Raw genomic sequence first — 22,372 nt, 5'->3', positions numbered from 1 at the left:
GTGACCTCTTTAGTCCCCCTGGCTCCTCTCTCTTTCCAGGGAACCCAAGAGTCCCGGCTCCCAGAACGATCTGCTCTCGACGAGTGGACCTCATTCCTGCCCCAGGAGCCCCAAGATTCAGGCGCCTCTTCCCCCAGCCCCTCCCCACTCCCATGCACGAAGCCTCCCACTTCAGACCCCCCCCCCCATCTTCAGCCCCCGGGCAACTTACGCTGGCCGACTTTCAGGACCACTTTCATCCCTTGGGACAGGCAGGCTCCCCCCTTCGTGTTCTCGAGGCCCTCCTTGGTGCCGTCAGACGTCGCTGCGGGAGAGAAGGGACAGGTCAGCCACGGCTTCGCGCTGGGCACAGGCCCCGCTGGCCTTCGACAGGGGACGGGGGAGCCGGAAGACCCCGCAAGGGAAGAGGTAAACGCGCCGTCGATGGATCGGCCGTCCCCCGCATCTGACTTCCACCCCCACGGCTCTGAAGGGGCACGGCACCACTACCGGGGGTCCCTGAAGCCCCCAAAATATTTCAGGGGTTCCTCCACTGCCAGAAGGTCCAAAAAAGCTGTTCCAGGGAGACTTCAGGTGTGACATAAACCTGGATCATCGCCACTGATGTTTCCTAATGGTGTGGGGCAGAGCTTTGGGCGTTGAACTAGCAGGGGGAGATCTATCGAGCAGGGGCCGTTGTGGGAAGAATAAAATGGAGAAGAAGCTGCCCCAAATGCCTCGGAGGAAGGGGGAGATGAAAATGCACAGAAGACCAAAGCAACCATCAGTCTCCTATGCCCACTCCAGAGGCACCAGGCACAAAGCCCAGGCAGGCGGTGACTTTGCTTCTCTTCGGGACAGGCTACCCATAGCTAGTGGGGAGAAGGAGCCGGGATGGCCGTCCTACCCAAACAGGGGCCCAGGCTGTGCCTCTCTGGGGTGGATCACAGAGGAGGCCACAGATGAACTTCCCTGCCAGGGCTGAAGATGCCAAGCTCAGCACCACCCAGTGGCCCTCCTGGCAAGCGCCAGGCCGCCAGGGGCTCTTCCACGCCCTTCCGAGCGAGACGATCAAGCATCTGACTCAGAATGAGACGACTGCGGCCTCGTCCGTGTGCCGTGAACCGAGCCAGGTGCGGCGGGGGAGAGAAGTCCAGGGCCTGCCGTGGCTTGTTCTGACTGCGGGGATCCACCCCAAGGGGCTCCCCAAAAGAATCACAAGCGTCAATCACAGAAAGAGCCCCCCCCTCCTTCCTAACTTACGCTTCTGTCCCTGTTTTTATGATTTATGTCTTTTCACTCCTAAAAAATGGTTTGAAAGGCGTTTGTGTGCGGCGGGTGGGTTTTATTGGTTTTCAAGTGTGATCTTGATCGTGTCTGTTTTAAATCACGAGTCACCCAGACGGCCCTTGTGAGGGCAGGGCCAAATATCCACTGGTGCGGCTAGGTTTAAGCACGGTGCGGGTCATAGGACTGAAGTTCTCTTCGTGTGGGTCTGGTCTTCCTTTGCACCCTTGGTCCACGCTCCCCCCTCCCCCTGGCCATGGGCCTCTCCCACCCCTCTCCAGACACCCCCAGGACAGGATCCACTCTGGATCCACTCAAAACAGCCTCAGCGGCCCTGCAGACCCGGTGGGCTCTCCCTCCAGTTCTGCAGGAAGAGCTGGGCTGGATGTGGGGAGAAGGGAGAATTGCGTGCCGACAGGACTCTCTCCCTGGCAGCTGCCAGAGGCACTGGGAAGACGGGGCCGTCGTTTTGTTTTAGATGTGCTTGGCTGAGTCCTCACAAAAGAACACTGCCAGCCGGGGGGGCGGGGGGGACGCCTTTCAGGGCCATTGACAGGATGCACCAGGGCCTCCGCAGGATGGGGACGCGGCTCAGGGACGGAGCCCCTGGTTCTGCTGCTGCCCCCACCCGGAGAGTGCCCACTGCCTCGGAGTCCCTCTTCCCTGGTCAGGAAGCGAGAGGATCCAGGGCTCGGGCAGGTCTGGAAGTCGCCCTGTTTATACCTGTGTGGACCCACAAAGCAGCAGGGCCACAGGTGGCTCTGACCGACCGGCAGGGGCTCTCTAGGTCCTCAGGACAAAGACTAGCGCCTCACCCTGGAGATGCCGGGAACTGAACCCGGGACCCCCTGCACGGCAAGCAGATGCTCTGCCCCCGAGCCACGGCCCCTCCTCCTCTGCTGGGATGCTCTTCACCTCCTGTGGGTGCTCACAAGCACCCTGGCTTCCACTTCCCCTCCACAGCCCCCTGGGCCGAGGCCGGCCTACGGATTCCGGCACCCTACAGCGTCCCTTGGCCTTGAAGCGACCATCTCCGCATGATGGGAGTCCAGGAGCGCCTCTGAAACCAACAAGATTTTGGGGGTATAAACTTCGGGGCATCACAGCTCCCTTCGTCAGACAGCGGAGCCCCCATTTGTCTCGGGTGCAGCAAACTTCCCTGCCAGACCCCCTTCCTCAGACGGGTCCGTCAGCCTCCCTCCGCCTTGCCCTTCACGTTGGCCAAACCTCTGCCCCCAAACCTGTCTCGTGGGGCAGCCGCCTTTCCCAACCCTCCAGAGGCCCTTTGGACCCTGACCGAGGTCCCCCTGCGGCTGCAGAAGCAGCAGAGGCCGGACGGAACAAGAGGGTGGGCTTTTGATGCCGATAGGGTCAAAGTGACATTCGGGACCCTCCTCGACACAAACAAATGAATACCGTCCTCCTGACATCCTCCCCTGGGGGTCCAGGGAGATGCTTTAAAAAGGCGCCAGCGTTCCTTTGACAGAGCTAGAGGTGTCGGTGGGGCCTAGTGGTTAGAGGGTCAGGGGAGAAAGACCCAAGTTCGAATCCCTGTTCTGCTGGGTGACCTTGAGCCCGTCTTCCGCTCCATGAGCTTCTCACAGGGTTGCATCTCCTTGGCAGGCAGAAGGTCACAGACTCGTGGAATCATAGAGCCGGAAGGGGCCTCCGGCAGAATGCAGAACGGTCCCCGGTCCAATCCCTGGACCAGGTAACCGATGCTGGGAAAGACCTCGGCCTGCACACCCGGAGAGCCGATTCGGCATAAAGCCGCTTGAGGTGTTGGGGGAGGGGTGTGGCTCAGAGGTGCAGCACCCGCTTGGCTCCCCCCAGGCCCCCAAGGCCCCCAGCCCTTATCTGGAGGAGCCGCTTGGGAGGGCTCTGCTCCTCACTCGGTCGCTCGCGAGGCCACGATGCCCCAGCTTGTCATTTCCTCTTCCATCACTTCCTGTCCACGGGGGGGGGGGCATCGCGCCTCACAGCCCCTCCCCGGCCCCCTCCCTCCTCCCACCAGGCTGTCTCCCTCACTCCCCTCATGCATGGCTGGGCAGAAAGTCGTCTGAAAAAGGAAACTGGGTCAACGCGCCTTCGCCATCCCTGAGCCCCCCCCCCATGCCGATTCTCCTCCGGGGGCGCTTCCATCAGCCGGCTTCCGAGGGGTGTCAGGGAGGGGGGCCGCCCAGCAAACCAGTGGACCGCCAGGCCCAGCAGAAGGATCTGTGACCTTGAATTGCCTCTCCTTGGATTTTTAAAAATGCCTTTCCACATTCCCCGTCTTCCCCATTCTTCCCCCCCCCCAGAACTGCATCCTGCTACCCCACTGGAGAGGCAGTGGTGGGGAAGCAGGGCGGGGGGGGGCACGCAGGGCGGGCAAAGAGCCCGTCTCTTTCAACAGTGTCTCCTTGCCGAAGGCGCAGAGCGGGCTACAAAGCTGGGAGAACTGAAGACGGAAGAAAGACAGAAAGAGGAGATATTGTGTGTGTGTGTGTGTGTATGCAATTGTTCGGGGCTGGGGTGGGGGGAGAGGAAATCAGAGACGGCTCCTCGCTATCCGCTGCTGCACCCAAATCCCCCTAGACCCTGGCCCCGCACACCGTGGTCTTTCTCCCAGCGGGTCCCTCACCAGGCGGGGAGCCAAACTTGGGGGGATACGTTGCCGCTGAACAAAGGTTGCGTTGGGAGTTTTCTGGGAGGATGGAGGGAAAGGGGGGGTCCCCTCACTCCCCCCTCCCTACCCAGTGGAGAGAGAACAGGATGCGGGCACAGGGGAAAGGCTGGCTGGTTACCACGACATGGTTGCCGTGGTACAGCCCAGTTGCTGGCTCCTCGCGCAGGTTTGCCGGGAGACTGTTCCCATGGCGATGGCTGAAGGGCCACCCCAGGCATCCGGAGCCGATGCGACAGGGATGCTGTGGGATACGCGGGGGGGGGGGAGAAGACTCGGCCCCCCTCACCTGCCTCGAAAGGAAAGCGTCAGCCATGCCGAATGCCACCCTCACCCCCAGGGGGAAAACGGGCCAATCGCCACCTCCTCTCTCCCCTCGAATGCGGCAGTCGCTCCTTCCTGCCGGTGCCATTTTAACCCTGGTTGTTTCTGGGAGGGGGCCTTGGGCAAGGCCTCCCCCCCCCCCCGGCTTCTCTCAGCTGTGTCCTTCTGAAGACTTCCCACTCCGCCAGATTTGCCTTTCCTCATCACTCGAGCCCGGGGCCCGCTTGATGCTGGGGGCATGGCCAGCCACACAAGTTGGGGCAGCCACTGACAGCCCCAGCCAGGGCCTGGGGTGACTCCCCTCACCTGAGCCACCCGCCTCCCTGCCCTCCTGCTGTCAGCATCACTGGGAAAAGTGGGCACATTTGGCCCTTGCAGCTGCATAAGCAGGTGGTGGAAGAGCCTGAGACAGCAAGGAAGGGCACACGACCAGGAAGTTGGGGAGGGGCACACAGGGCAGCGGGGGAGGGCGGGGGGGGGGGGGAGGAACAGGGAGCAGAGTGGTGGGGAGGGGAAGGGAGCCCAGCATCTCCCTCTCCCTCTCCCTCTCCCTGCCCAGGCCCCCACAGGACCGGGTCTGCTCTCTGCTGCCTGTGCGGCCAGGAGAAAGGTCCCCGTGGGCACTTACTGATGATGTAATAGTCCAGGTTGGTCTTGAACTCATGGCCCCAGAGGTTGGGGCTGTACTCCTGGAACTTGATGGTGAAGCGCATGTCCTGCTCAGGCCGGTCGCAGGTCAGCAGCAGGTTGGGGGTCCGCAGGATCTCGCAGCGTTCAGCCTGCTCCGTCTGGACCAGGTAGAGCTTGTAGTATTCATAGTCCTCCGTGGAGAAGGGCCCCAGGGGGACCGAGCGCGGGCAGATGAGGTCCAGGCGGTCGCCAATCTGGGGGTACAGGACGTAGCCCCCCTCGTTCTGGAACCTGCAGGGGCACAAGGCGGCAAGTCAGCCAAGCAGGGGGAGTGGGGGCGGGGAGGGGGCCGGGCGGAGCCCCACACTGCAGGCAGGTTCTGGCAAGCGGCAGAGCGGGCAGGGGGGCAGGCTCACGTTCGAATCCCGGCCTCTCTCGCAGAAGTTGGTCGCGCGCTTGCAGGGGCAGGGGAGTCTGCTGCCCCACAGGAAGCCACGGTAGGAGGAAGGGGGCTCACCGCAAGCGGCCAAAGGATAGGGTCACAGAGTTGGACTGGGCCTACAGGCCATCTAGTCCAGCCCCCCAGCTCAATGTAGGATCAGCCTAAGCGGCATCCAGGATAAGGATTTGTTTAAAGACCACCTCCTTAGGCAGTCAATTCCACTGCTGAACTACTCAGATGGTGATCCCCCCCCCTCCCCAGTATCTAGCAGGAACTATTCTACATGTAGTTTAAGCTCTCCTCTGGTGCCAACAGGAATCTCTCCCTGCCCTCCTCCAAGTGGCCACCACCTATTTCAAGAGAGCCACCCTGTCCCCTCTCCACCTCCTCTCCTCCAGATGAACCTTCCCAAGTCCCTCAGCCTTTCCTCCTAGGGCTTGGTCCCCAGGCCCTGGTCATCCGTGTCACTCTCCTCTGCCCCCTCTCCATTCTGTCCACCCCCTGTTTGAAGTGAGGCCCCCAGAGCTGCCCACAGGACTCCAGGAGGGGTCTGACCAGTGTGGTATACAGTGGGACATGTTGTGTTTTCGATGGGATTTTCCCAGACTGCATTTGCCTTCCTTCCTGCCGCATCCGACTGTCTGCTCCTACTTGGCTTACAGTCCACAAGTACCCAAAGCTCTCGTTCACACACATCGCTATCCAGAAGTGGATCTCCCATCCAGTCCGCCTGCTTCTCATTTCTGTGACCCAGATGGAGGACTCTGAGCTTCTCCTTCCTGAATTGCATCTTGTTCTCACTTGCCCAGTTCCCAGCATGTTCAGATCCCGCTGAACTCTGTATCTTCTGTATCTACTCCTCCCAAAGCCCAAGCTTGCCTGGACGTGAATTCTTGCAGGGACTCCGCTAGACGCACTCAGCAGTCAGAAAAAAGACACTTTGCCCATGCACTGGGACCCAGAAGCAGGGCTCCAGAAGCAAGGCCGCCTTGCAAAACCTCAGCAATTCTGCACCTGGCCAGTGCCCGGCCAGGAGATTTCCCAGGACTCCCCACGGAAGTTGTCTTGAGCCCAGGAGGGAATCAGATGCAACATGTCTGTGACGGATGCGCTTCAAAGAGGAACCTGTCATTCCAGCAGGTTTGGAGGCTCAGTTAAGATCTGGGGAAATGCACCTCCTGAAGACAGCAAATTGCGGGGCGCGGGTTGCCGATTTATTCCATCACACGCTTGCTGTCAAGCACACCGGAAGGCAGACTCAGGGGGAGACAGACCCCGTCCCATTCCTCCAAAATTACATCTGACAGCCATCAAGGCCAAAGGCCCTTTCCCTCCCCTACTGACTGCTCAGGCTCCCCATAAGTATTTCGCATGGGATGGAGACAGCCGATGGCTCAAATAGAGACCCTGGGGCCGGATGCAGTGGGTCCCTTCTTTGCTCAGAAGAGCCCTGCTGGGTCAGGCCAGGGAGGGTCCAGCCAGTTCCCTCGGAGGGCCAACCACAGGGCAGAGAGGCTGAAACCTTCCCCTGACAAAAAGAAGAGCTGGTTTTTCTATACCCGACCTTTCACTACCAGAAGGAGACTCAAAGCGGCTTACAATCCCCTTCCCTTCCTCTTCCCACAGTAGACAACCTGTGAGGTAGGTGGGGCTGGGAAATCTCTATGGGAACTGCTCTGTGAGAACAGTACTATCAGGACTGTGACTGGCCCAAGGTCACCCAGCTGGCTGCATGGAGATAAGTGGGGAATCAAACATGGTTCCTCCAGATTAGAGTCCAACACTCTTAACCAATACAGCATGCTGGTTGTCTAAGAACCAGAACATGAGAATAACAACCTGAGAAGACCAGGGAGGGTCCATCTAGTCCAGCATCTGGTCTCACACAATGGCCAACTGGCTCCTCTGGAGGGCCAGCCACAGGGCCCAGAGGCTGAAGTCTTCCCCTAATGTCCCCTCCTGGCACTGGGATTCAGAGGTTGACTGCCTCTGAATGTGGAGGTTCCCTTTAGTCACATGGCTAGAGGCCACTGATAGCCCAATCAGGCCCCAGGGCCTGGTCTCTACCAGTTTTTGTGAATGAGGATGAAAGTGACTTGCTTTCCTTTCAACAGTTTGCACCACGTTTATTTTTTCCTCTTCAGTCAAACAAGTTTTGCAGGTTTCAGGGCGGAGGGGGGACGACAAACCTGCAAGTCCTGTTTGCCAAACAGAGCTGAGTTTACGCAAGGCGAGCAGCAATCCCTCCTCCAAACCCTCCTCAGCACTCAGCAGAATCCTTCTCTTGCTCCTTGCCTCTTATTTAAAATGCCCGGCCTGCCCTGTCCTCCAGCTCTGAGATGGGGAAAGATGCTATGAAACCATTTCAAACAAACCTGCAAAAGTCCCCCATTCAAAGGTAGCCGACTCAAGCGACCATTTCGGAGGGCAGCCGTGCTCGGCCACGCAGAACAGTCAGATGCAAGTCCAGGGGCACCATACAGCCCCACAAGAGCTCTACGGAGCCCCTGGCCCTGAACCGCCTGGATTCAAAGGGAATCAAACAACAACGCGAACCCCCTTGCAGGTTTGCACAAGTTAATTCCACTTAGCCTGAACCTCCATTTTTCCACCTCTGCCCTTCAAAAAAACGAGTGGAATGGAGCTCCTGCCCCACCCCTCGCAGCCCCACACGGCCCTTGGCCTGCCCCTCCCCGTGTGAGCAGGACCAGAGAGCTGACAAAGGATTCCAGCCAGTATTCAAACCTGTTGACATCTGACCCCGAAGCCGCCTGGCCTGGCCCCCTGGGACAGATCAGCTGCCAAAGGAGATAATAGCTGGAGGGGGGGAGGGAAAGGGCCAGTTATTTGGGGGCGGGGTGGAGGCAGGGGGGTTGTTGAGTTATCCATGCTCAGATGCTGGACACTTAGGGATGGGGGGAGGCAGCTATCGGGGACATCTCGGGCAGCAGAAGGCGGACCAGGCAAGCCAGATAAGGGGGAGACCCTTCACATGACTGGCATCCCTTCCCATGCACACTAAAGTTTCTCCCCAGTATCAAACGCCGCTGGCCTTCACGGTTTGCTCTGCTGCTCCAGGCCAAGGCAGTGACCCATCTGCATCTCCCTGTCCTTGCTGCCCCAATGGATCGGCCACGATGGGGCTCAAAGGTGCTCCTTGCTGCATTCCAGGTCGGTTAAATCATCCATCCGCCAGGATCAAATTCTCAACAGGACAACTGACCTGGCTTGTATCCCTGGTTGGATAAAATGGGAGGATTTGTAAACACCCCCCCAAAAAAAACCCCACAGTTTCCTCCCAGATTCTCTGTGCTGCAGCGAGAGGAATCCGAGGAGACCCCGCCCTATCCAGGGGCTTGGGCAGCAGAACCCAAACGTGGCATGTATGATGGGCAGATTTGGGGTGATGCCGCCTTGACAGCCCAGATGGATGACCTTAACCAAGAGAGGGGCAGGAGGAGGGGGACCCCAAGGATGGCTGGGCAGCTGTGGATCCCGTCAGTCATGGCTTCCTTCTGGCTGGGGCATCAAGTCCTGGGGCCCCTTGAACACCAGCTAACTTTTATTCACGGCATGAGCTTGTGCCCCTGGGCCCCAACTGTCTTCTGCCCAGCCTTGGGGCATTTAGGATGTGGGACCCTTCGGGGTGTGAAATCTCCCTGACGGCATGGCGATAAAGGCAATGGCTGCACGCTTCCGCCTGATCACACAGGTATCGGAAACCGGCTGCAGTCGTACGGATTGGCTTGCCTTGTTCCTGCCCCTCGGTGCCTAAGAGAGCCGCGCGGGACTTTTGGAATGTAGTTTTTCGGCAAGCCCATAGAAGGAGGCTCGCAGACAGGATGCTGATGTTTATGCCGAAGCCAAAGTCAAGTTAACCTTATCTCACAGCTGGGCGCCAAGATCGGTACGAAGAACTGTGCTGCCGCTCATGTAAACTTCGGGAAAGGCCATGCGGGCAGAGTCCTGCGAGCAGCTTTGGGGGGGAGGGCTGTAGGGCGGTGCCAGAATGAGAGCTGGAGACCCCGGCTTACTGGCCCATCCTGTCAGGGCTTCATCTCCCCCAGCCCCCAAGGAGAGGCTATGGACTATGTCATTGCATTGTTTGGGGCGCAGGTACCTGCGTCTGTGTGTTTTTTATCTCACTGCAGTCAAATAAAAAATCCATGAAACGTTTTTCCTGCTTAGCATCGTTTGGGGTGTGTTCATGCTAGGCCCTGCTGGGCCCCGGGTCACGGCGGAAGGGGCATCAGCATATGGCTAATCTGCCCCTCTTTCTATCCCGAAAAAACAATGAGCCGGGGAACGTCTGAAACAGACACCCAGAAGTAGCAAAAGGAGACTGGCACAGCCTGGTGAGTCCAGGCACCTTTCCTTTCCTTCCTTCCTTCAGAAAAAGCACCAAGTAAAAAGGTGGACCAGAGCCAATCAACTAAAGCTCAGTCCAGAGAAAACTGCTGGTCCGGTCTGTACCTTTACCAGCCTCCAGGTAGGAATCACATCCCCACCTTCCCCAAGCCCCTCCCCTTCACCTTCCAAACCAGGAGCTGCTAAGGCTCGCCAGAGGGGTGCTGCACACGGAGTTCTCCTACCCTCCTCCCACCCTAGAGGGGCCTTCCTCCCTCCTTGGATCGGGCCCTGCTCCAGGTGCCATTCTACACCTCTAAGAGGAACAGATTCAAGGCTCACAGGGGTGGCGGATCCAGATCTACAGATGGAGAGGCAGATTTTGTCTCCCGGCTCCAACTGGTTCGCCGGCTGCGGCTTTTCCCCGAGAAGCAATATGTGGCGGTTTCCGTCCACGCCGACTGCCGCTTACATGGGGGGCTAATGAGGATATATTTGTTTTAAGCCAGAAACCTGGCACAGGAAGACTCCAAACAAACAAATAAGGGCCCTGACGGGGCTGGGACCAGGCAGGAGGAAAGCCAGGGCTTCAGGGTCCCTGAGCCTGTGGAACAAGAAGGCGGGGAGGCTCAAGGAAATGGCCGGCAGGACCTGTTTCCGTGGCCACGGAGGCAGTGGGCCTTGGACCACGGGAACGTCTGCCACACAACATATCTGCTAGCCAGATCTCGGCAGCCCAGCAGGGTCAGCCCTGCTTAGATGGTGGATGGAAGACCACAAAGTAGGAAGCCACGCAGAGGCAGGCGACAGCCACCCCACCACCCTGGAACATCTCCTGTCTTGACCTGGGCAGCCCCCGTCAGCCTGATCTCGTTAGATCCTGGCTGCTAAGCAGGGTCGGCCCTGGTTGGTATTTGGGTGGGCAGCACAGGGCTCCTACGCTGAGGCAGGCCATCGCCAGAGGCAAACAAACGCGATGGGGAGGCCATCAGTGGCCTGTGATCCGGGGTCAGTTTCTACCACCACCAAGACTCCTCTCGGGTTTCCCTGGTGGAGGTCAAAACGGCTACCAGAGGGGCAGAAGGAGACCACCATGCAGGCGGCCCCCTTAGAAAGAGGCATCTTCCCCAGGAGAGAGAGAGAGAGAGATTCTTGGGAACATGTGACTTTCTTACGGGCCACCCATTGGCTAGTGTCTGTGATGTCGCTGCTCCTGAATCTCACACCCCAACACGTGGATCGCGCATTTTTGTGCTAGGTAGAGAAAACTTCTATTTCTGTCTTTAGTTTATGTCTTTAGGGGCCGGGGAGTCCCCGTTCCTGCAGATAAATGCCAAGGCAACCCTTAAAAAAAATAAGCCATTCTCAACGGGGGGGGGGGGCTGTCTTTTCCGCCTGCTGTGCCACGCGAGGCACTTGTTACTCCCCCCGCACTAAAGGAATGGCTCGGCAACACAATCACTCCCGTTTTTTTTCCTTGACACAGGAATGCATCGCTCCGCCACTGGCACAGATTCGAGCACTAAAAATAAAACCCCATTTCATTTTGCTGTCTAGAAAGTCCCTGGGAAGCACATTAAGGAATATCGACCCTCCGTACAAAAAGGCGGCCCGGGCCTCTCCAACCGGCCCAAGCCTTCAACTCGTGGGGACTTTTCTCCCCAGCTGGAGTCGGAGCTTGCAAAGGTGCAAAGTAACCTGTGCCTGCCCACCTGGGCCATGCAGCCTCGTGCTTCCATGCGCACACGCCCATGCGCTCAACACCGCAAAGAAATCCCCCCTCTCTTCGCTCTGCCCTGCCATCCAAACGCACACTTAGGGCCAGGAGGAAAGGGGCCGCTGACTATGCACAGAGCACACGGACGCCGTCTCAGGCTGCGAGAAACACACTCCCCAAAAAGCGGGCGCAATGCGCAGGCCCCCACCCTACCACACCCCGCCCTGCTCCTGCAACGTGGGCACAGCCCAGAATTCTCGCCCTCCCGTCAAGCCAGCTGCAGGGAGGTGAAGCAGATCTGCTGGAGCGATACATACGAGATGAGGGCCAGGTTCTTTCTCCGTGGGGCAGCCTCCCCACGGCTCCAGGGAGAAATGTTTACTGGGGAAAGGGCCAAGAAGAACACTCTGGCAGACTCCTGGGATTCTCACTGCCCTTTAGACAAGAGGGATCCTTTCTCTGGCCTCCTTGGGCACACCCTACAGCAGGTGTGAGGCGAAATCCCTCCTCCAATCCCACCCCCCCTCCACGGGACCATCCCCAAATCTCCCAAGCCGCAGTTGGAAACCGAACTTAGCATCGAGGCCCTGTCTAAGCATGTGGGTGGAAGGAAGGAGCCCACCAGCAGCTTTTTAGCCTTCAAGGAGGCAGGAGGAGATGCGTACAAACCCCTTTCCCTTCCTCTCCCCGCAACAAGCACCCTGTGAGGGAGGTGGGGCTTAGAGAGTTCGGAGAGAACTGTCCCTTGTCCAAGGTCACCCACGTGGCTGCATGTGAAGGACGAGGGAGGAATCAAAACCTGGTTCTCCAGGTCAGAGGGCTCCGTAAGTCCTGACACCACGCTGGCTAAGTAAAAAGATCGAGGGGGGAAACGCTGAAGTCCTAGCTCTAACCACTCGACCCCAAAGCTCTCCGTTATCACGCCTGTCCCTGCAACCTCCAGCTCCCTTTGGGTCCAGCCAGCCACCGGCTTCCAGGTGTGGCCCAGAGCAGGGGTAGTCAACCTGTGGTCCTCCAGATGTCCATGCACTACAATTCCCATGAGCCCCTGCCAGCGTTCGCTGGCAGGGGCTCATGGGAATTGTAGTCCATGGACATCTGGAGGACCACAGGTTGACTACCCCTGGCCTAGAGTTCTCCTGCAGTTACAAATTATTATTGTTATACTATTTATTGGATTTACATCCCGCCCCTCACCAGCGTCGTGCGGTGGCTAACTTCATAATTAAAATGCAGCCTGAAAATGACACTAACCTACAAATAAATACCTTAAAATAGCAAACTGCGTCCAATTAAAAGACCGGAGAACTGGGCAACGACAAAACGGCTGCTGAGGGGGAGAAAGGGCTGCGGTCACCCCACAAACCCCGAAAGGGCAGAGATTTCCCAGCCGGGAACCAGCACAGGGTCGGGGGAAATACCTGGAGGTTAGGGGGTAGAGCCTACGGAGAGGGATTAGGGGAGGGGAGGGGAGGGCCTTCACCTGGAGATCAGGTGTAATCCCAGGAGATCTCCAGTCCCCACCTAAAGAACAAGGCAGAGACCCTTCCCATCCTGACCGTCTGACAGCCTCTACCCGGCCCCCCATATTCTCCCCCCACCTGCGAGCTCTGCCCCCTTCGCCCTACAACCCAGCCCCTGCTCATCTCTCCCAAGGTGCACCTTCAGCCCCAAGGCCTCATCTGTCACCTCCCCCCCCCCCAATTCCTGCAAGGGCAAAATGCCTGCAGTTGCCATAGCGACGCATGCCAATGGGTGGGGGGGGGCATGGAGGGGCCTCCCTCTGAAGGCGGGTGGGGAGGGGGTGGCCGGCGGAAGGGAGCCAGTGGGGCAGCCCCTGCAATTGGATCTGGGTCGGGGCCGGAGTGCGAGGAGATGCCGGGCGTTGGGCTGGGGCCTGTGGCTTTTTGCCCTGCAGGAGGGTGACCCCCTTCCCCGCCCTGCCTTCCCCACACTCCCCCCTCCTGCAACGGGGTCATGAGCCCAGCTGGAAATGGGGGAGGCGGGAGGGGAGACACAATGAGAAGCGACAACTCCGGAAAGGAGCTAAGGAGCAGAGGGGGAGGGGGGAGAGGAGGGGAGGGGAGGGGAGGGGAGGGGAGAGACCCTGGGCTGAGCCCTGAAGCCCTTCTGGGGACCCGCCCTGATCCTCCCTCCCCACAGACCTGTTCCCAGCAGAAACTCTTCCTTCTGTTCCCCCCTCTCCAGACCCCCACCCACTCGCTCAGAGGACCCAGAATCCCAGGTTTCAACCGCTAGGAAACACCCGTTCCTGCTTCAGCACTCAATGTAGTGCAGATGCTTTCCCCTTCCCTTCTTCCACTCTATCCCACAACAGCTCTGCCAGGTAGGCTACCTGGTGGCAATGGGGCCACCTGGTAGATTCAGAGCCGGGTCTTCTGGGCCTCTGCCTGTGATTCCATGCTGGAAGGTGCTCATGCCCTTTGCAGGACACCCAGTTTTGCCCCCCACGGACCCAAAGGCCCTGCCGGAAGCCACAGAGCCAAAGGCCTGGTCGGAAGCCGGCCCATCTCCTGCGCCTCATCTGAGACACCTGTGGCCAAGCGAGTCACACCTGCTCTGGGGCAAGGCTGAAATCGCTCAGCACGTGCTCAGAGGCCCTGTGCCAAACTCAGGCATTTCCAGAGGTCCCTGGGGCTGCCTCTTAGAGACACAGCGGGTAGAGAGCAAGCCTTCCCATGCTGGAAACCAAGGGGGGTGGGGGGTGAAGCACAAGGTTTGGGGAGGGAAGGGCCCTCGAGGAGATCTAACCCTCCAAATCTGGTGTTTTCTCCGGGGCCGTCAATCTCTATTGGCTGGAGACCCGTCGTGATTCCAGAAGATCTGCAGGACGCATCTGGAGGCTGGCAGCTCTGGAAAGGAGCAGGGCGGTGTTTGAGAGGGGAAGGGGGCAGGACATCTGGTCTCTTGGGGGTTTCCATCTTCTGGCAATCCTTAACACGCCAGAGAGTGAAAGTGGTCTGGCAGGATTCCCTGGGGGGGGAGGGGAGGGGAGAGAAGGGGAGAGGAGGTGGCGAGGAGCACCCCTTCCCCAGCCCCACGCCAGCCCCCAGAGCTGGTCAGGAAATCCCTGCAAACCCTCTCTCCCCAAACAGGGGCACAAACAGCTCTCCCTGGGCCCCGCCATCTGTCTCCTGCCGCAAGACTCCAGGCATCCATTCCCAGCCCCACCCCACCCCACCCACCGGGCTGCAGTGCCCTCCAAAATGCCCGGCTCTGCCCAGACGCCTCCAGAATGCCGGTCACGGCCCTGCCAGGACTGGCTTTCCCACCGCTGGGGAGGGGGGAGCATCTCTTTTGATTCGGCCTCTTCTGCGCTCGCTCGGCCTCCCTCTTGCTCTCACGTAGCCACACCTGCGCAGGAGCCCTGGGATCTTTCTCGCCCGGACTTGCCTTCCCGCCTCCACCTTCCCCAGCTCCGTTCCTGAGGCCACATTCCCGACATTTCTTTGGTGCGTTCCCTGATTCCACAGAGCTTTCCGATGGAAAAGACAGATGGGGCGGGCCAAGGTGTGCCTCGGAGGCCTGGCCTCCCTCCCGCGCATGCACACCCGCACAAACAGCCAGCCCCCCAAGGCGGCCTCGGACCCCTCCCCCTGCAGATCCCCTCCCCTCCCCTGTCGCCTCCCCAAACCTGGCTGCTGCTCAGACTCAGGGGCTCCCTCTGAGAGCACCAAGCAGGGCATCAGAGGTGGCAGAAAGCTGTGGGCCTGGATTGTGTTCAACATGTGTTGCCGTCTTTCCCCAAAAGGGTGACCCAGTTAGGAGGCAAGCCCCCGACAGTGGTTTTGAGGCCCCACGAAAGGGGGCAGACGGGGAGAAGGGCAGACCTGGCCTTTCAAGGCCACGATCCACCAGGCACAGTCCTGCATAAGCCACTTTGAGAGGGCGCACAGCAAGGCCTGTGGTGTGCAGGATTCAGAGAAGGGGCATCCTGCGGGAGGACATCGGAGGAGATGCGCATTTGGTGTACAGGGAGTGGGAAATTCCAGTGACGCTCAAATTCTCTCCTCCAGGGAGGCTTCCTGGTTTGGGGGCCTGTTTCCTCCCCGCTTGCCTGTAGAACAGTAGTTGTACCGGCTGCAGACAAGAGCTAGCCAGATGGTGAGGCCTCTTTCTCCCCTTCTGTGCAAAGCTATTCTACTGTTTAGGCATCCTGGTGCTTCGCCCTCTGCCCACTCAAACTCTGCTGACCCTGTGTGCCTCCAGACCGGGGTGGGGTGGAAAACACCGCCAACATCGCTGCCGACGGATGGCGAGCGGAGAGCAGAGGAGGTTGCCGGTTGCCTGCCTCTTGCACAGCGGCCCTCGGCTCCCTGAGGCTCCCCAGGGCTGACCCCGCTGGGCCCCGAGGTCCGACACGCTCGGGCCAGCCGGGGCCAAGAGCCAGGCCGGGGCTTGCAGGCTGCGCCTCCATTTAATTGATGGGAAGGGCCCGTTTGGCGGCTCCCCCCCCCCCCGGCACCAGCACCGAGAAGCAGCGTCGCCCGGGCAGGCAGAGTCCGAGGGCCGGAGGGCAGCCGGGCCCGGCCGGCGGTTGGGAGAGCCTTCCCGGCTGCGTCCCACGCGGGGGCGGCTGGCGGCAGCCTGGGTGGCAATGCCGTCGGGCGGCTCTAAGCCCTTAAGAGGTTAAGGCGATGATGAGGGCTGGGGGAGGTGGGCATGCCTTGTCTTGAGAGCCGCCGCCGCAGCAGATGATCTCAGGGGCGTGGAGGCGATGATCACCCTCTGCAAAATGCGGAGATGCTCGCGGGGGACCTCGTCGCCACTACGCCTGGCCGAGACGAGAACGGTGTGAGCAAGAGCCCCGTGGCTGCGAGGGGGTGAAGGGGAAACTCCCGGACATTTGGGGAGGGGAGGGCCCTCGGGGGGGGGGGTGCAGCGTCACAGAGCCCCCCTCCAAGGCAGCCGTTTTCTCCAAGGGAACGGATCCCGGATGTCTAGAGAGGAGCTGCCTGACCTTTGTACTTCCACGCACTCGTATTTTTGTATCTTTTGAGAAGTGGTGTTCATAGCAATTTTAAAGCTAAGATTTTACATTTGAGGATCTTGCCAACCGTTGACATGGTATGTTTTAGCTGTTGTGACCCACCCTGAACCCCTGGGGAAGGGCAGGCTAAAAGTACACTCGTCAATCCATCCCTCCAGGGGATCCCCAGGTCCCACCTGGAGGCTGGCATCCCTCCAAGGGCAAATCCGAAGTCAAAGACCTGGACGATTTTTCAGCCAGCCTTCCAGAAGGAGCCTGGTCCACCTGGTCCGCCATCCAAGGAATGACAGCCAGGGTGTCTTCAGATACCACGCTTGGCCACGGCATGACTCACAAGCTGTCAGGTTTCACCTCCACAGTCATAAGGACTAGAAACTTGATTTTCACCTCCAACTTGGAATCCAACTTTCCCTTCCTCTCCCCACAACAGACACCCACGTGCTGGCAGGAGCTTGTGGGAATTGTAGTCCACAGACGTCTGCAGAGAGGGCCTGCCCACACCTGCCCTAACCTTGGGACTGGGGTGCAATTCCAGCTCACCTCTTATTGGTGCACCCTGGATAATGCTAAAGAGCTGGGACATTTGGCTACCAGAGGAAACTGAGGGAAACAGCGACACTGTAGTAGCCTCGAATGCTGATTTATGCACAGGCAGGAGAGAGCTGGCAAGGAGAACTTTCCCTCCCCCTTCCCAAATACCAGAGCATCCAGTGGGGACAGAGAACAGGAAATACTTCTCTACACAATAATGGATTAAAATGTGAACTTTACTGCCGGAGGATGGCCACAGGGACGACAGCTTTACAAGTGGGTCAAACGAATTAGTTGAGGATAGGGGCTAAAGGGAACCTCCGGATGCAGAAGCAGTCAACCTCTGAATCCCAGAACCACAAGGCAACATCAAGGGAAGGCCTTGGCCTCTCTCTGCCCTGTTGCTGGCCCTCCAGAGGCCCACATGAGAGACAGGAGGCTGGACTGGATGGACCCTCCCTGGTCTGGCCCAGCAGGGCTCTTCTGATGTTCTATGTTTTATTTATCCACCATAGAAGGCTCTCAATTTTGCCCCACTTCTTTTAGTTGTAGAACGCTCTGGCCGGCGTCCGTTGTGGTCGTCTCTGACCACCATGCCCTTTGTCGGCCTGGTTTCCCTTTTCCACCGACCGATCCCAGGACAATTGCTCTCTCCACTGAGTGGGATCGGAGTTCGTGATCTTGCCTTCCAGCAACAGATCAGGCTTTATGTGCAGTAGCACTTCCTTGTTTGTGACTTTTGCTGTCCGTGGAATCCACCCCAGTTTTAATCTTTGTACATGTCTTACGGTTGTTCCCTGCCCTAAGCGATGGAAGGGCGGGATAGAAATTTAAAAAATAATTATTATTATCTTCTAATGACAACCTTGCGCTCTCCAAAGCGGGCACGGACACGCCCCGACGTGGCTTAGCTCTTTTTAGGAGTGCCCTTGAGATATTTAACGGTGTTTCAAGACAAGTGGCCCACTGGTGCATGCGGCAGCCTAGAGGGCTGATGCTTCGGCTCAGTGGAAGAGCCTCTCCACGGCCTGCACAAGGTCCCAGGTTCAATTCCCCGCATCTCCACTTAGAAGGGCCAGGCAGGAGGGGATGGGAAAGACCTTTGCCTGAGACCCTGGAGAGCAGCTGCCAGCCTGAGCAGACAATTCTGACCTTGACAGGTTGAGGCCCTGACGCAGCAGAAGGGAGCTTCATGAGGTTTAGTTTCCTCAACCCTTAAGCAGCTTGAGGTTCAAAAGTAAAACTCCTGCAAGCCAGATGTGGACCCCCAGGGCTGCCAGTTCCCCACCGGTCAGCTCATGCATCCTTCTAGGAGCAGGTTTGGCAAAGACTGCAAAGTGTATGTAAGAGTTGACCCTTGAACCCCCAGGAGGCCCCAACTGTGCTGGTCAGAAAGGGAGACCTTGCCCCCCTCCCCAATTGGCCCACAGGCACACAGTGATAGACACAAAAAAGACAAACTCCTTCGGACGGCAAAATAGCTAAATGATAACAGAAGACGGCTTCCTGGACAAAAAGCAGAATGTTAAAGTTCACATCTGCTGGGCAGAACAGGCTCGCAAGGAGGGGGGAGCAGGGAAGGGGGGAGCATTCTGGTGCCAAATCTCTGGGCACAGCTCTGGAGTGCTGGGGGGTGGGCTGCACAAAGACCCCGGCCACTACTAGGCGTTGCTCTTAATTAGATTGTGTTCATGTCCTGATATGCTGATTTGCCTGCTAACGGCGTTATTGGACATCTTGGGTGTCCACGACGAAACAATCAGAGAAATTTCTCTGAAGACGACTCTTCCCTCCAGAGCCTGAGATCTGGACTATTCAGACTCAGGCAGGTTCCAGGGGGAACAAACACTTGGGCATAAGATTAACTCTCCCTCTCTTGGCCACTGACTTTCCACTCCCCCCCACCCCCGCCATTCCCAGTACCTGGCCAAGGTAATTTGCCCGGCCCTGTTTGCAAACACATTTCCTGAGGCGCCTGGCATCTGAAGGACCTGGGCACACAGATCCGTATCGATTCCTCTTGCAAATTATTGGTTGCCTGGTCACCACCTGTCCATTTAAGATAGGGGGGGAGCGATGCATTTCAGAGTGGAAATAAATGGACCATTTCAAATCTGTAATCCGAATTCAGAGGCTGCTGTAAGGGAGCCGGTTGGTGAATTCCAATTGGCAGCCTGAACCCGCCCCTCGGTGCATCCCCGTCGGCCATTAACTGGGGGTCAAACTAGACGCGGCGGTGGAGGAAAGACTCGTGATCTATTTGCTCCCCTGGGAGAAACAAAGATACATCGATGATCTTGCTATTGTGTTCTTACGGAGGGTCCTGTCAGTAGACCATCTCTGATTCTGATCACGTGCCTTAAGTTACTCTTGGATCCCGTAGCTACAGGCATGAGACCGTCTTCTCCTGAATCAGACCACCGGTTCCACAAGGTATTACCCACTCAGGCCGGCAGCAGCTCTTCAAGATCACAGGCGAAGAAAGGCCTTGCCTATCACTTACTGACTGGTCCTTTTCTCTTGAGATGCCGGGGATTGAACCCGGGACCTTCTGCATGCCAAGCAGGGGCTCTGCCACTAAGCCATGGCCACTGCCTGAGCAGCTTGGGGTTTAATGTGGATTCAGCTGCACTCAGGCCTCATAAAGAAGCCACCGCTTGTTTGGGCCGTGCAGAACGCTGAGCTTCTCCCCTCCCAGCATGCCAAGGCCTGAAGACAGGAGTTTGCTTTCCTCATTTAGTAGGACCTTTGCAGACCACCTAGTGAGCGCCCACTGCGGCCGGCTAGAATTGGCTTCCCTCTCAAGCCCTGGTGTGCCGCACAAGAGCAGAAGGGGACGGGGGAGCAGGAACTAAATCAGGTTGCGCCTTAGTTACCTGTTAAGCCAGAAACCCCTTCCTCTGCATGCCCCCCCCTTCCCATTTCGAAATTCCTCTCTCTTGAGCTTCAGGAACTCCCACCGTTAATGCTGCCTGACGCCACGTCTAGAAACGTGGCAGCTTCGTTTTGCTCCGGCTTCCCGGGAGCAACTTCCCTGTAGGTGGCAAACGGAGCATGAGAGCTGTCTGAGTCTCCAATCCTAGAACTGGAGCGGAGGGAGATCAAGGGGGAGGCCAGGAGGGCGTTGAGGGAGTGGCATGAGTCAGGAAGTTGACCTGGGGGCTAGGGTGGGGAATTCCTGGGCAGGGCACGGTTTAAGGAGGGGCGTTCACCCTCCAAAGCAGCCCTGTTCTCCTGGGAGGCTGATCTCTGCCATCTGGTGATCAGCTGCAAAATGCTGGGAAATCTGGGACACAGGGAGCAGTTTGATAAACATGAGAGAGGAACAAATTGGAAAAAGAACTATTTAGTGGCCGCAGTGTCAATTTAGGATGGAGGGGGGGTGTCTTTCTCTATCATGGGTGTGTCCGAGAGAGGCATTTTCTCTCAGAGAGACCCACCTTGCAGGGTTGTTAGGAGGATGACATGAAGGTAGGAAGGAAAATACCTGCCGTTCTAAGTTTCTGAGAGTAAGGGAGGCTGGAACCGAATCAGGAAATCATTTCTTCAGGCTCTTGTCCAGGGGTAGTCAAACTGCGGCCCTCCAGATGTCCATGGACTACAATTACCATGAACCCCTGCCAGCGGTTGGCTGGCCCGCTGGCCCCTGGGTCTCACTCTGAGACCGCGCAAGGGCTGGCAAAAAGGTGCTACGGGCCTGAGAGACTGGCCAGCGGCTTTTTAAAAAGAACACAAATCATTGATTTTTAAAGGTGCCTGGAAAACCGAAGAGTGTTCTTCAAAGTTTTCCGCTGTCTCCCTTGGCAGGGAAGGCCTCTCTCCTGATGCAACTCAATAGGGACCTGGGACTCCCCCTTTCAAAATCATTTTCCTCGCATGCAGATTTAATCAAGCAAGCAATCACGGGCTGAGGCATCTTTGATCACGGAACAGGCCATCCTCGAGATGCATAAAATGGAGGAAGTGAAAATCCCTCTGCTTTGGGTCGAACCCCCAGATTTAGCCCAAAAAGGAGGGGTGCCTTGGAAAGGGGCCGCTGCGGACCCAAAGCGACTCGAGGCAGATCTGCAGCAGCAGATTGGGCTCCCGCACCCCCTCTTGCTCAAGTCCAGCCCGGGGACGCCAACGCAGAACGCGAGAGCCCTCGGACAGCACCGAAACAAAGGGGTCCTTTTGCCACCTGCTGTATCCTTGACTCTTAGGAGGGGGAGCGCATGCATGTAAACTTGCGCGTAACATTTTTTGCACCAAACTGTTCCAAATTGTTCGTGACCTAATTAACGAGAGCTCCACCGGCTTCCTCTGTCTGCTTGTCAGGAAAAATTACCTCGGGACGGCTCCCGGCATGTGCTTCGGCCTACCTACCTCACGAGGGCCGGCCTCCCCGGTTTCAAAGAGCCATGCTCCATCCCCTTTCCCTCTCCCCAGCATATGTGGAGTCGAAGCAATAAGAATTTGTGGCCCAGAAGGCAATAGATAAATATAGAAATCCCGAAGTTTGCTCTCATGGTTGGAAAAAAACATATAACCAGGTGTCTTTCGACACAACTCTTAACAGTACAAGGGTTTTGGGGAGGCCCTCTCAGGTCCTGAGGAGGAGACCGGCAGAAATCAGGGCAAGCTTCTATGTACCATCAACTTTTCTTTTTAAAAAAGAAGCACTGCTTGGAACAGATTGGCAAAGGGTTGGCTCTTGACGTTCCCCCCGAATCTGCTGCCTCACCCAGGCGAACAAAGGCCCACTCTGAGCTTTGCTCCTAGAAGAGTCCATCTTTAAGTCACGGGCTACAACATTAGCATCAAATATTCATTTCCAAACCAAAACCACATTAAAAAAAAAAAAACTGGACGCTGAAGATGCAGAACAGAAAATATTTCACGAATAACCCTATACCGTCAGCAAAACGCACACGATTCAGGCGGAGGGGCGGGGGCCGTCCTACTTTAAGCCTTGCAGTTCTCTAAGCCCTTCTCATTAACGTCTTGCTGGTTCCCAAATGTTCCCTCTTTCTGCCTTTCAGCCATAGAGCCCACCGGGTTGGACTGAAAACCCACTTCCTGCCCCACGCTAGCCCCCACGACACAAAAGAACGGCCTTGCTCACAAGTTACACTGAGTGCATGTACACCCAGCATGTCTGCAGGGACACTTGCTTGTTCAAAAGAGCCAACGCAACTTTCATTGTGCAAACAAAACTCGACAACCGAAGCCAGGGTAAGTGTGGGCTTGGAACCACACACTGAGCAGCAGACACAGTAAACGTGCCCCGGGAATCGCTCGATGCTCGCAGAAAGGAAAACCAAGCCATGGTTAAGGGACGGTACACGCGTTCACCATCAGTTGTGACCAAGGACACCATGCGGGCTAAAAGCATGTTCTTTACACCAGGGGTAGTCAACCTGTGGTCCTCCAGATGTCCACGGACTACAATTCCCATGA

At 57.7% G+C, this 22,372-nt stretch overlaps 1 protein-coding gene across 4 annotated transcripts in view; it reads right to left on the bottom strand.

Annotated features, from left to right (window-relative positions):
• EFNB3 (ephrin B3) overlaps positions 1-22,372 on the bottom strand; it is a 40,507-nt gene that overhangs the window by 4,700 nt on the left and 13,435 nt on the right. For 3 of the 4 annotated variants that reach the window (XM_077314064.1, XM_077314061.1, XM_077314063.1), the window contains exons 2-3: positions 4,884-5,176; positions 212-304 (exon numbers count right to left, since the gene is read on the bottom strand). In XM_077314064.1, coding sequence (XP_077170179.1) covers positions 212-304; positions 4,884-5,176 — 386 coding nt within the window. Of the gene's footprint in view, positions 1-211; positions 305-4,883; positions 5,177-14,597; positions 14,726-22,372 lie in introns of those variants that run through there. The other variant, XM_077314062.1, reaches the window with a different exon arrangement.

The sequence above is a fragment of the Paroedura picta genome, chromosome 16, assembly GCF_049243985.1.
Source record: "Paroedura picta isolate Pp20150507F chromosome 16, Ppicta_v3.0, whole genome shotgun sequence".
NCBI classification, from domain to species: Eukaryota; Metazoa; Chordata; class Lepidosauria; order Squamata; family Gekkonidae; genus Paroedura; species Paroedura picta.
This window is presented reverse-complemented; position numbering and strand designations above follow the sequence as displayed.